Source organism: Penaeus chinensis, chromosome 31, assembly GCF_019202785.1.
Source record: "Penaeus chinensis breed Huanghai No. 1 chromosome 31, ASM1920278v2, whole genome shotgun sequence".
Classification (NCBI taxonomy): Eukaryota; Metazoa; Arthropoda; class Malacostraca; order Decapoda; family Penaeidae; genus Penaeus; species Penaeus chinensis.
In genome coordinates, this window is record NC_061849.1 from 31,702,776 (window position 1) to 31,716,248 (window position 13,473).

The 13,473-nt window shown below is 36.2% G+C and overlaps 1 protein-coding gene and 1 pseudogene across 1 annotated transcript; both read left to right on the forward strand.

Annotated features, from left to right (window-relative positions):
- The first annotated feature begins 3,792 nt into the window (after positions 1-3,792).
- LOC125042136 (rhodopsin-like) lies at positions 3,793-5,156 on the forward strand. Its single transcript, XM_047637602.1, has 2 exons — positions 3,793-3,810; positions 4,023-5,156. The coding sequence occupies exon 2, from the start codon at positions 4,023-4,025 to the stop codon at positions 5,154-5,156; it is 1,134 nt and encodes a 377-aa protein (XP_047493558.1). The 5' UTR covers positions 3,793-3,810.
- A 4,134-nt stretch (positions 5,157-9,290) lies between these two features.
- LOC125041979 lies at positions 9,291-10,423 on the forward strand (annotated as a pseudogene).
- Positions 10,424-13,473: the final 3,050 nt, after the last annotated feature.

A 13,473-nucleotide genomic window follows, 5' to 3' on the forward strand; every position in this document is an offset into this window, starting at 1 on the left:
GCATCGATCATATGACTTTACCGTAACCTCTTCTAAATCACTGTTACGTATGGCATATTTATTTTCACGTGTTCTGCATTTACAAAATTGTCACAAAAATGACAAAGAGCGCCATGTCCACATCTTGCTTCATCTTTAATGTGCCACAAGAAGAAATAAGAGTGAAAATACGTGGCCTGATAGCTGGAAAGTGTGTTCAACTGAAAAAAAAAAAAAATGATTCTGTTTTGTTGTCAGTGTATTGGGCACTCATGAGGCGAAAACCTCATGTAAAATGACTCTTGAGAGCACATTTGTTTTCGGCAGCTGCTACCAGGGCGACTCAGTTAAAGAATAAAAACATTTATTAATATAAATAATAGAAAAACAAACAACCAAAGTGAAATACTTAGAGGAAAAAAGTAATACAAAATCATTACACACACAGATAATTACATGCACACGAATGTACAGAAATGTGTGTATATATGTATATAAATATATATTAAAAAATACTAAAGATGTATAAAAAAGAAAAATAGGTTTCAAAGCATTTCCATTAATAGACAGAAAGAAATGAATATAAGAAAAGCAAACCGAAACATACGTTAGATGGGCATGCACACATGCACACACACACACACACACACACACACACACACACACACACACACACACACACATACACACACACACACACACACACACAAATGTATGTGTGTGATTATGTATATATGTGTGTGTGTATGTAAAGTATGGATTCATTAATATATATATACACACACACACAGACACACATACATATATACATACATACATACATATATAAATATGTGTGTGTATGCGTGTGTGTATGTGTAAGTGTGTGTGTATGTGTCTGTGTGTGTATATATGTATATATGTATGTGTCTGTGAATATATATATATATATATATATATATATATATATATATGCATATATATATATATATATATATATATATATATATATATATATATATATATATGTATGTATATATGTAGAAAAGGTATGAAAGAGCATGGCTTCGATACGTAGATGATATCCTCGTCATTGTCCCCAGAAGGTCGTGCTTACAACATACACTAACGCGACTTAACTCCGTCCACGAGAAAATCCAGTTCACCGTGGAGGAGGAAGAGGATCAGAAATTACCTTTCTTGGACACTCTGATCCATCGGGGTGACAACGGCCTGCGTTTCTCTGTATACAGGAAGCCTACTAATAAATATGATTGTATCCATTACTACTCCGCCCACAGCAACAAAACAAAATCTGGCGTTGTAATCGGCTTCTTCCTCAGAGTACTGAGGATCTGCAACCCCGAATTTCTTGAGGATGAGGTTGCCTATATAATTAATTCCTTTAAGAAACATAAATATCCAAGAGGCTTCCTACTCAACTTCAGAAAGAAGGCGGAGAGTATACTCACAAGATCAAATCCTGCACCTTCTTCTAAAGATTTTTTCGTATTACCGCCGTGTAACATTTCCCAGGCGATCAGCAGATACTGTGAGAATCGCCAGCACATCCGGGAAAAAGATACATGACATGATACGGGGCAAGAAGCAGCCCGAAAGCAACCCTAACAGCGCTGTATATCGCATGTCCTGCAGCAGATGCGATACAGCATACTTTGGTGAAACAGGTTGTGGGTTCAGCACCAGAATCAACGAACATCGAGCTGACATCCGTCACCATAGGACTTCCAAAGCCATGGTAGTACATATAGATGAAGCTGGACATCTACCCAATTGAAAGGAATCGAAAATAGTCCATGGAGGACTGAACAGGCAGAAAAGAAAAAATATGGAAGCTGCATACATTGCGACGAAGAATAGCATCAACGCAGCGTCGGGTAGATTCAAACTATCCAAATATGCGGCAGCAATTATACGGACAACGAGTGGGAGGTCACAGTCATCAGGTGGTTCGTCAGCTCATGTCTAATATATATTTTCTCTGTAATTCCCTTAATATATGTATTTCTGACGATGATATAATCGAAACCGGTCAAATACATATCTTTTGTTTTGTGAAAATATTCATTCTCATTCATACCTTTTCTACATTTGTAAACATGAATGCGGTTCATATATATATATATATATATATATATATATATATATATATATATATATATATATTGGCCTGCAGGACCGTCGCTGACAAACATATTAACGCGGGTACCAATTCGTTTTGAGGTTTGTCCCTGGTAGTCTCACTGTACTATCTGGATAGCAGAGGGAATAAACCTTTTGGGGAAATCCTTAGCTTGGGACTTTAAGGCAGTTTATTGCTGTCTTCAACGTTCTTGTAATTCCTACGACAGCACTCGTATCAAGTTGCATTTGCTCTTGTCCTGTTTCTGAGTGATGTGGAGAGGGGAACGTGCTGCTTGGTCAAAAGATTATCTTACCGAGCACCCTTGCCCTGGCCTGTGCCCTGGAGAGGATACTCTGACCCCGTTGCTAACCGATATAATTAGCTAATAGTACAGCGATTGTGGGAGAGATTGTTCTAGCGCCAACTCATGTAGCAATCCCTTGATATCATACATGAAGGTGCGGATCCATAGCCATGAATGATACACACACTGACACACACACACATACACATAATATATATCATATATGTATATATACGTATAAATTCAATATATATATGCATAAAAATATATATATGCATATATATACATATATGTGTGTGTGTGTGTTTGTGCGTGGATGTGTATATACACACGCATATCTATCCGTGTGTGTATGCGTACACAGACACACGCACACACACACATATATATATATATATATATATATATATATATATAGATATAGATATACATGTATTTATGCATAAATGTATCTATATAGATAAAGAAAAGTGCGTGTATGTATATATATGTATATATATATATATATATATAAATATATATGAGTGCGTTAAACTATATTGTATGTAAGTGAGCATAATCGCACTAAAAAAAAAACGGTATTCAACGTTTAATGGCTAGGCGACAGAGGAACTTCAAAATTCATGTCTTTGTGGTCTGGGGATCAGAAATATTTGATAAAACTTTTCAAAACAATATCGGTATTTTTGTCATATTTCTTTCACTATTAGTAAATCATATGTATATATCTATACCAGGTACTACATATATGTATATATGTATGTGTGCTTGTGTGTGTATGTTTATGTGTATGTGTGTGTGCGAGTGCTGTGTGCGTGTATTTATATACAATATATGAAAATATGTGTCTATGCATATGCGGTAGACACACACACACACACATATATATGCATGACATTTTTGCGTTATATTTTGAGTATGCCGTTATTGAATTATTGAAATAATAATAAAATACTCCTCATCAAATAAGTCATTTTCTTCTTATGTCTATTTGTAACATAAATGTAGAGAAATTCTTAAAACATTCGTATCTGTGTCTTAGAAGACGTTAATATCTGTTGTATCTCTATCCTGAATTTTAATCAGGATATAAATAGCTTTCTCAAAATTGTTATTACGATATTTTCATGCGTCCATAAGTTATGATATTTATAAATACACTTTCAATTCATATATTGAACGTGTGTTTCCCGAGTTACATTTGCAAACACCCTAACCATGCGTGATCGTTTTGGGAAAATAAGACGGTAATCTCGTAATGTAGGTTTTAGCCAGCTATATAAGCCCTGACTCCTTGCACAGGTTCCCAGTTTCTTGCAGGAACTAAGGCAAGGGTGTTTCGCACCGAAGTAGTTCATCACTGAAATTTCTTCGGGTCGAGAGAAGATCTTTCTTCGCAAAGGTGTAACCACATATCGAACATTACTGTATGATCTCTTTTAGATAGCCATATAATCGGGAAATATGAAAATGTTCATAACAGTGACATGTTTCCCTCGTAACTCGCCTATATATTTATTTGCTTGGTAATTTATGATATATTTACGTACATAAGCCTATATTGATGCTTATTTGCTTATCATTATTCATTTACAATATGATATTTCATTGCAGATGTCGACATGGAACGGCCCAGTCCAGGACACTGTCCTTCCATCTACCAATCCTTATGGGAACTATACAGTGGTAGATACAGCGCCAGAAAGTATTCTTCATATGGTGCATTCTCACTGGTATCAGTTCCCTCCCATGAATCCCCTCTGGTATGGACTCCTCGGCTTCTGGATGGTTATTATGGGAACGTTGTCCCTGGCTGGTAATTTGATTGTCATCTGGGTATTCATGAATACCAAATCTCTACGATCACCAGCCAATCTACTGGTCGTCAACCTGGCCATCTCCGACTTCTTCATGATGCTTACCATGACTCCTCCTCTCCTGGTCAATGCTTATTGGGGAACATGGATTCTCGGCGCTTTCTTCTGTGAGCTGTACGGCTTTTTCGGTTCATTCTTCGGCTGCGTGTCCATCTGGTCCATGGTTTTCATCACTGCCGATCGATACAACGTCATCGTTAAGGGAGTATCTGCTGAACCTCTGACATCTGGCGGTGCTATGATGAGGATTGCAGGAGTTTGGACTTTCACTCTTGCTTGGTGTCTTCCTCCCTTCTTCGGATGGAACCGATATGTACCTGAGGGTAACATGCTTGCATGTGGTACCGACTACCTGACGGAGTCTGAATCATCTAGGAGTTATCTCTACATTTACTCAGTATGGGTATATCTTTTCCCTCTTGCATACATCATCTACAGCTACACCTTCATCGTCAAGGCTGTTGCTGCTCACGAGAAGGGAATGCGAGAACAAGCCAAGAAGATGGGAGTTAAGTCCTTGAGGAGTGAGGAAGCCCAGAAGACCTCTGCTGAATGCCGTCTGTGCAAGGTTGCTCTCATGACCGTGACCCTGTGGTTCGTGGCATGGACCCCATACTTCATCATTAACTGGGGAGGAATGTTCAACAGGTCTATGGTTACTCCTCTTTTCTCCATCTGGGGATCTGTGTTCGCCAAGGCCAACGCCGTCTACAACCCCATCGTGTATGCCATCAGCCACCCCAAGTACCGTGCTGCCCTTGAGAAGAAGCTGCCTTGCCTCGCTTGCAATACTGAGGGCAGAGACGATGGTGGTACTGATGCTGGATCTACTGCCACTGCTCAGAGCACTGAGAAGGCTGAGTCTACTTAAGATTTTTTTTCTGATATTAATGTTTTCATAAGATCAGTGATAATCCCTTGTGAGTTAGAATAAATACTCCCAGCATCGATAATTCGATTTTAACTTAACCTTAACCTGAATTTCCAAAAGAAGTAGGAAAAATGAAAATACATTGTATTGGCAGAAAGAACGTTTGATGTATTCAACAACTACTTTTCATCCTGCTTTGTCATTATAGAATGAAATTCACATTTACGACTTCTTTATCTATGTCATTTATATTGGTCTGCTGATACTAGATAAGATATAAGATATATTAATTGATATAAATGATACAAGGAAGAAAAAAAATAGATGAGGAAAATGAAATACTTTGAGAAAATAGAGAGAAAAGTATACACACTCACACATTTATGTTTATATGTATGTATATATATATATATATATATATATATATATATATATGTGTGTGTGTGTGTGTGTGTGTCTGTGTGTATTATATATATATACATATACATATATATGTATATATATATACATTCATATTTATATACGCAGCATATGTGTGTATATATGTATTCCGTGTATATTGTCATATAACATATACGAAGCACTACCATACCATAGACTTCCATGGTATGTCATGAATATCGGAAAAGTAATCTTCGTTCACTTTCATTGTGGTGCCAACATATAAGTGGTTCAATAATTTCGTACATGTGTGTAGAAAAAAATATAAACTGCTGGGATATGTTTGATTAAACTATTCAATTATATTCGTTTACAGTTTTCATTTCTTGTCTAAGTGAGATTAAGATATACACGCAAATGTATATATATGTATATGTATATATTTTTTATTTACATGTTTTACAAGTGCTGAGTATGTGTGTATATGCATGTGCTTGCGTACGTATGTGTGTTAGGAATCTTCCTTTTACAAAAGGAAGTTACTAATCCTATAAAGCTAATCTAGCTAAGCCCGCTATATTAGTCTCACATAATCCCAACGCTGAAGTTATCGAGTGCCAACTGAAGACGATTTTTTTTTATTTTATACATTAGCAGTCACTCTTATTGTTATCGTCATGAACTGAACTTTTACTTCAATCAAACATTTGCTTTATTTCTTCGGCATTTCCTCTTACCTCCTGTTACCTCTTACTACTACTATATTGTCATTATTATCAATGTTATCATTATCGTTATTTCTATACTTATTATTGTCATTACTCTGTCATCAAAATTATGATTGTTATCACTGTATTAACATTATTATAAGTAGTAGAAGTTTTAATACTTGTATTGTTTTTATTACTATTATCAAATTAGTATAAATATCATTACTATGATTATTAACATTATTGCTATTACTATTATCATTATTATTATTATTATTATTATTATTATCATTATTTTTATTATTAATACAATTATTGTCATTGTTATTGATATCATTATTATTATTATTATTATTATTATTATTGTCATTTTTAGTATTATCATTGTTATTGTTACTATTATCATTTTTTATCATGATTATCATTATAATAATAATAATAATAATAATAATAATAATAATTATTATTATTATCAGTGTTGTTGTTGTTGTCATTTAATGTTATTATTATTTCAATGCTATCATTATTATTATTACTGCTACTACTACTACTAATATTACTATTATTATTTTCTTATCCACATTATTATCATATCTCTTCTTCCTCTTCTCACTGTTATTATCATTATTAGTTTTATTATTGTAATTATTATTATTATTATTGTTATCATTATTATCATTATTATCACCATTATTATTATTATTATTATTATTATTATTATTATTATTATTATTATTATTATCATTATTATTATTCCTGTTGTTGCTATCACTATTGTCATCATCATAATCACCATCACCATCATGAACATTATCATTATTAATCAGCGTCATTAACATTATCATTATTACTATCATTATTACTGTTATCATCATTATTATTATTGCCAGTATTTTTTATTATCATTAGTTTTTTTATTATCATCATTCTATATTGTTGTTATAGTTTCCCTGAAGAGTAAACGAGTCAATAGATAAGAAAAAGGAACACGCTCGTCATCCAATCAACTTATACTCAAAGCATACCATGTGCCGGATACTCGACAGTACTGAATAGCGCACTGCCTCACGTTCGATCTCCGTGACCACCCCGTCCATCTGCAATTGCACCGAAACGAAACCTGGGTCAGTTCAATAGCTGGAAAACTTATGAAAAATGGTAATCAGAATGATAATAATAAAAAGAAAAATGTACGTAAGGAAAAATAATTGTACAAAATCTGTCGAGGCGGATATGTGAGGCCTGCTGTAGGTTCCGTGATTTGAATTGTAACTTTGGTTTTCCTGTTAAATTTGACTTTACTTAACTCATCTTGTTCTATCATAATTACCTAGTTCTCAGTAAATTATCTAGTGTTTTTTGTGACGGCATGACTAAAGTTTCAATCACGTCATATTTATCTTGACATGAGCATTTTTTGACGTCGAACCAACCATGTATTGTTTATCCTTATTACCTCTCAAGTGTAATTTCTGACCACTGCATCGGGGAGTATAAGAATTAACCAGATATGTGAGAAGCAGAAAGCCACCATACGACTTACTGCTTGAAGTATTAGAAATCTGTCTTGTTGGTTGTAATTAAAAGCATTTAATGACCGGAAGCCTGTACCATTTGCGTGTATTCCTCACCATAGAGTTGTACCCCTATGCACATACGTGTGTGTGTGTGCGTACATGTGTAGCTTCATAGTGTACAAATCTTTCATATCAGACCACTTTCAAAATGAATTCATTGTATATTCCATGCATCATTCATTCTGTAGAGCAATCGATCAGTAGAATTTATGCCTGTGTGTGAAGTCACGCTTTTCACACGACGATCCCTTAACAATGTCTAATCTTGCGTTTCATGTTACCTGCAAAAAGGCATTCATCGTAAGACAACTTGAACGTAAAATACAAGGCGACACATGTATGTGTCTACATTGCTGGGGGTGTATGGGGGTATGCATGTTTTTACCTTTTGCTTCATTTAGTTACCTTTATTTGCGGAATGAAAAGCAATGCATTTGAAGGTTCACAGGACAATTTACTGTAAGAGAAACGGAGGTTAGGCAACCCTTCTTATTAAGGTATTATTTCATGTTTTTATAATCGTCAAAATGACATAAAGTCGCTTAAATGAACTGATAAAATCTAAAAGCATTTATAAGTGTACGTACTGCCATCTATATCTTATCTCTCCTTTTTTATAAAATATAATGGAAGTCAGTAATAGCTATCCCATTCCTAGAATATTATTGAAAACGTAAGCGACGCCCTTGTTTTACTGGTCATAAGTACACCATCAGCTCCCATTTACAAAATGTGTTTCTTCGGAAACTCAATTAGTAGATACCTTCAAAAAACAAAATAATAATTTTGGGAAAGCAAGACGGTAATCTTGTAATGTTGGTTTTAGCCGGCTATATAAGCCTTGTATCCACCAACAGGTTCCCAGTTTCTTGCAGGAACTCAGGCAGGGTTGTCTCGCACCGAAGTAGTTCTCCACTGAAATTTCTTCGGGTCGAGAGAAGATCTTACATTGCAAAGGTAAATGTTTTCATGTAAATCAGGTCAAACAATATATCTATATATCTATATCTATCTATCTATCTATATATATATTGTATATATATATATGCATGTGTGTTCATACATGCATATGTGTACATATATGTGTGTGTGTGTATGTATGTATGTGTGTGTGTGTAAGCATATGCATGTACACACACATATACAAATATGTATATGTATACATATATATGTGTGAGTGTGTGCATCCATGTGTGTGTATATATGTATATACATATATGACTCTGTGCATGCATGTATATAGACATACACGCACGCACACACACAACACACACACACACACACACACGTGTGCGTGTGCATGCATACAAATATATATGAATATATATACACAAACATAAATGTCTGTGCTGCGTGACATACAGTATATGCTTGTATATTCATTTATTTGTTAATTTTCTAATGATATATTTATATGCACAAACTTACATTGATATAATGCTTTCCATTATTCATGTACATTACAGATGTCGACGTGGAACGGCCCAGTCCAGGAAACTGTCCTTCCATCCACCAATCCTTATGGGAACTATACAGTGGTAGATACAGCGCCAGAAAGTATTCTTCATATGGTGCATTCTCACTGGTATCAGTTCCCTCCCATGAATCCCCTCTGGTATGGACTCCTCGGCTTCTGGATGGTTATTATGGGAACGTTATCCCTGGCTGGTAATTTGATTGTCATCTGGGTATTCATGAATACCAAATCTCTACGATCACCAGCCAATCTACTGGTCGTCAACTTGGCCATCTCCGACTTCTTCATGATGCTTACCATGACTCCGCCTCTCCTGGTCAACGCTTATTGGGGAACATGGGTTCTCGGCGCCTTCTTCTGTGAGTTGTATGGCTTTTTTGGTTCATTCTTCGGCTGCGTGTCCATCTGGTCCATGGTCTTCATCACTGCCGACCGATACAACGTCATTGTCAAGGGAGTATCTGCTGAACCTCTGACATCTGGCGGTGCTATGATGAGGATTGCAGGAGTTTGGACTTTCACTCTTGCTGGTGTCTCCCTCCCTTCTTCGGATGGAACCGATATGTACCTGAGGGTAACATGCTTGCATGTGGTACTGACTACCTGACGGAGACTGAATTATCTAGGAGTTATCTCTACATCTACTCAGTATGGGTATATCTTTTCCCTCTTGCATACATCATCTACAGCTACACCTTCATCGTCAAGGCTGTTGCTGCCCACGAGAAGGGAATGCGAGAACAGGCTAAGAAGATGGGAGTCAAGTCCCTGAGAAGTGAGGAAGCCCAAAAGACCTCAGCTGAATGCCGTCTGTGCAAGGTTGCTCTCATGACTGTGACCCTGTGGTTCGTGGCATGGACCCCCTACTTCATCATCAACTGGGGAGGAATGTTCAACCGGACCATGGTTACTCCTCTGTTCTCCATCTGGGGCTCCGTCTTCGCCAAGGCCAATGCCGTCTACAACCCCATCGTGTATGCCATCAGCCACCCCAAGTACCGAGCTGCCCTTGAGAAGAAGATGCCTTGCCTTGCCTGCAGGACTGAGGGTAGAGACGATGGTGGTTCTGATGCTGGATCCACTGCTACTGCTCAGAGCACTGAGAAGGCCGAGTCTGCCTAAGGTTTTTTATTTTTTATTTACGAATGTTCTCATATGATAAAAAATCCCCTGTTAGTTAGAATAAAAACTCCCAGCAGAGACAATTAACCTTTAAACTTGCCCTCTCTCTCTCTCTTTTTGAAAAAATAACATTCTCAAAGGGCCCACAGTGGATAATGTTACAAAATCATATACCGTAAATGGAAACATACATGGTAGTAAAATCATACAGATGAAACATACATTTATAACATTATAGTAGTAATAATAATAATAAGATAACTATAATGCACTGTTACATCATGTGCTACTGAAAATAAATTTCCTTTCTACTACGCTGAGTAGCTTGGAAATCTGAAATATGTATATAAATATCATGATGGGAACAGAACAGGGTGTGAGTATATGTAAAACCGGGATTGCTTGACCAAGATTGCTTTTCAAGACATGTGTATTATTACGCAAGCATATAGTACCTAAGGTTAAGTTAAGTAAGTGTATTTACCACTCCTGGCTATCTGCTCAGGCGTGGGCAATCGTGTTTACAGTTTTACATATATTTAACATAGTGTAGTATTCTGTGACTACTGTAATTTTATTTTACAAAATAAAAATATAAATCATACATCATACTAAATAATATTACGTTGATATGCTTTTGTCACTGTTTATATAACACTGTTCTTTGTTTCCGGCAGTTTTACGTGGTCAAATTAGGATATAGTACGAGTATACCTACCATTGTATCAAACGAAATAAAATATTCACATAGTTCTTTATACTTCATGCCAGGTGGTCTGATATAGTGCTCAAGCGTTCGCTTGTTTTCTTCGTTACAGAGTCTACATTTAGATTCTTCTGCACTTTTTGCACCGTGCAGTTGCCAGTACATTCTGTAACCTAAACGTATTCTGGCAATAACCACGTCACATTGCCTGGTTTGACTTCGGTGCCATCTATAGGAAGGCTTGCTATCTCTATACTGATCGTAGTGCCTTATGGTACAGCTTTCGGTCCTTTGAGTGTTTGTCAGATCTACTTGTTCTTCCTTTTAAGAACTTTTCAATATATGTGTAACACTAGCAAGAGTCATCCCAAAGTCTATGTTCACAGTATCTTTGCTGCAGGCTTCCTTCGCCAATTGGTCTACGTGGTCGTGCTTGCGTATGCCAACATGAGATGGCATCCATACAAATTGAATATCGAAATTGCGCTCTATTGCGTAAGTTACGTTACGCTTAATGCAATATAATATTATTCTATTTCTCGGGCACCGAAGATAGTCCTCATGGCTTCATTTTACACTACCTCCAAGCTATTTATTTCTGATTCCTTACACTGCAATAGGTGCAGTGCATGTTAGTCTACAACTAACCTTATAAAAGCCAAGTAAAACAGTCTAGCGAGCTTAACATTGATGACATGTTCTCTTCCCACAAGAACTTTCAACGGTTTCAATCTTTCCCAGTGTTTCTTCTTTAGGAAAGGGATCAGACCTGCATCACTTACGTTCACCCCGAGATATTCATACCTATGACACACGCTAGGTTCCTGGTCACCTATGTGAAAGGTGAGTAGGGGTATGATACATGGGTAACATTTAGTAACATTTATTATGATTCAAATCCTCTGCTCATTGCGATTAACATTTATTATATGGTTAATAAGTATGATATGGTGATTTTGACATTATGACATTTCCTTAATTTTCAGAAGTATCTGAAAATTAAAGTTTTTTTTTACTCTTCTCTTACTTACATTTCTTATTTTTAAGTATGTGTTTTGGTATCGCACAAAAGTTTAGAACAAGTTACTTAAATGTATCAGAAATCGAATGACCTCCGTACGAATTACAATGTCACATTATCTAAGAATTGTGGTTAAAACAGTATAATGGACGGGAACTCGTGATATAAACCCAGGGAAAGGGAAGGCGTATGGGAATTTCGGAATGGTTCACGGAACTATCTGCCACTGCTTATAGAATTCTTTGAAAACGAGATCATCCCAACAAGTGTCTGGATTTGCATCCTAGCTTGAACCACCAGTCCCTACCCTGACGTGCGTGACTAAGTGCTAATGGCGATCTAACGGTCTAGACGATACCCATGGCCCTCTTGATTTTGGCTCCTTACGATATACTTTTAACCGTAAGTGTGTGTGTGCGTGTGTGTGTGTGTGTGTGTGTGTGTGTGTGTGTGTGTGTGTGTGTGTGTGTGTGTGTGTGTGTGCGCGTGCGTGCGTGCATGCGTGGGTGTGTGTGCACTTGTGTAACTATACTGGATACAAATAAGCATTGACGTGCACCATTTTAAGTTCTAAACAAGTCTTGCCTCACGTTTAGATAAATATTGAAATTGGGTAGAGCGCGCCGTTCTTCCGTCGATTACCCTTTAACAACTATATCTTATCTTGTTTATAGTGTTACCTGTTAGAACGATATTCGATCTTCAACAATTTCGACAACTAGTAAAATAGTACTTCACATTGGGATTTTATGATTGTATATCATGGGTATGTGTGTTTATATGTAATGGACGGATACTTGCCTTTGTGTGTATGTATGTGTGTGTGTGTTTGTCTGTGGATGCGCATCATTATTGTTTTGGCTTTATCTTCCTCTATTCTCCATATAAACTGTGAAGGGTCTGACAATTTACAACGCATTATACTGTAAAATTATTCTTATAAAGTGAACTTTAAATCTATACAAATAAAATATTTATACGTATAAGAATATATATTTTTGCTGGTTTATGATTTTGAAACGGATATATAAGAGGGACGGTTAATTTTGTACAAATAATTCTGTTCATCTTTACAAAACCTGTCTGTGCAATCTAATTACACAAATGCATTGGTAAAAATGCATTTATTTATGTAAGAAGGCTTACAGTTTTTCATTTCCTTTCTCTTTTCCTTCACTGAACTTTAACTGAAACTGTTATTTATATTTCTACAGTACTTATATATACTTGTCCTCAAAACAGTGCTGACATGTTGCTATGTACACATGTCTATGGAAGCTGCAGATACTCCTCCAACTCATACGGATATTCTCAGATGGTTAG

Coding starts and splice junctions, on each gene's coding strand:
- LOC125042136 (XM_047637602.1), top strand. CDS start 4,023: ATGTCGACATGGAACGGCCCAGTCCAGGACACTGTCCTTCCATCTACC.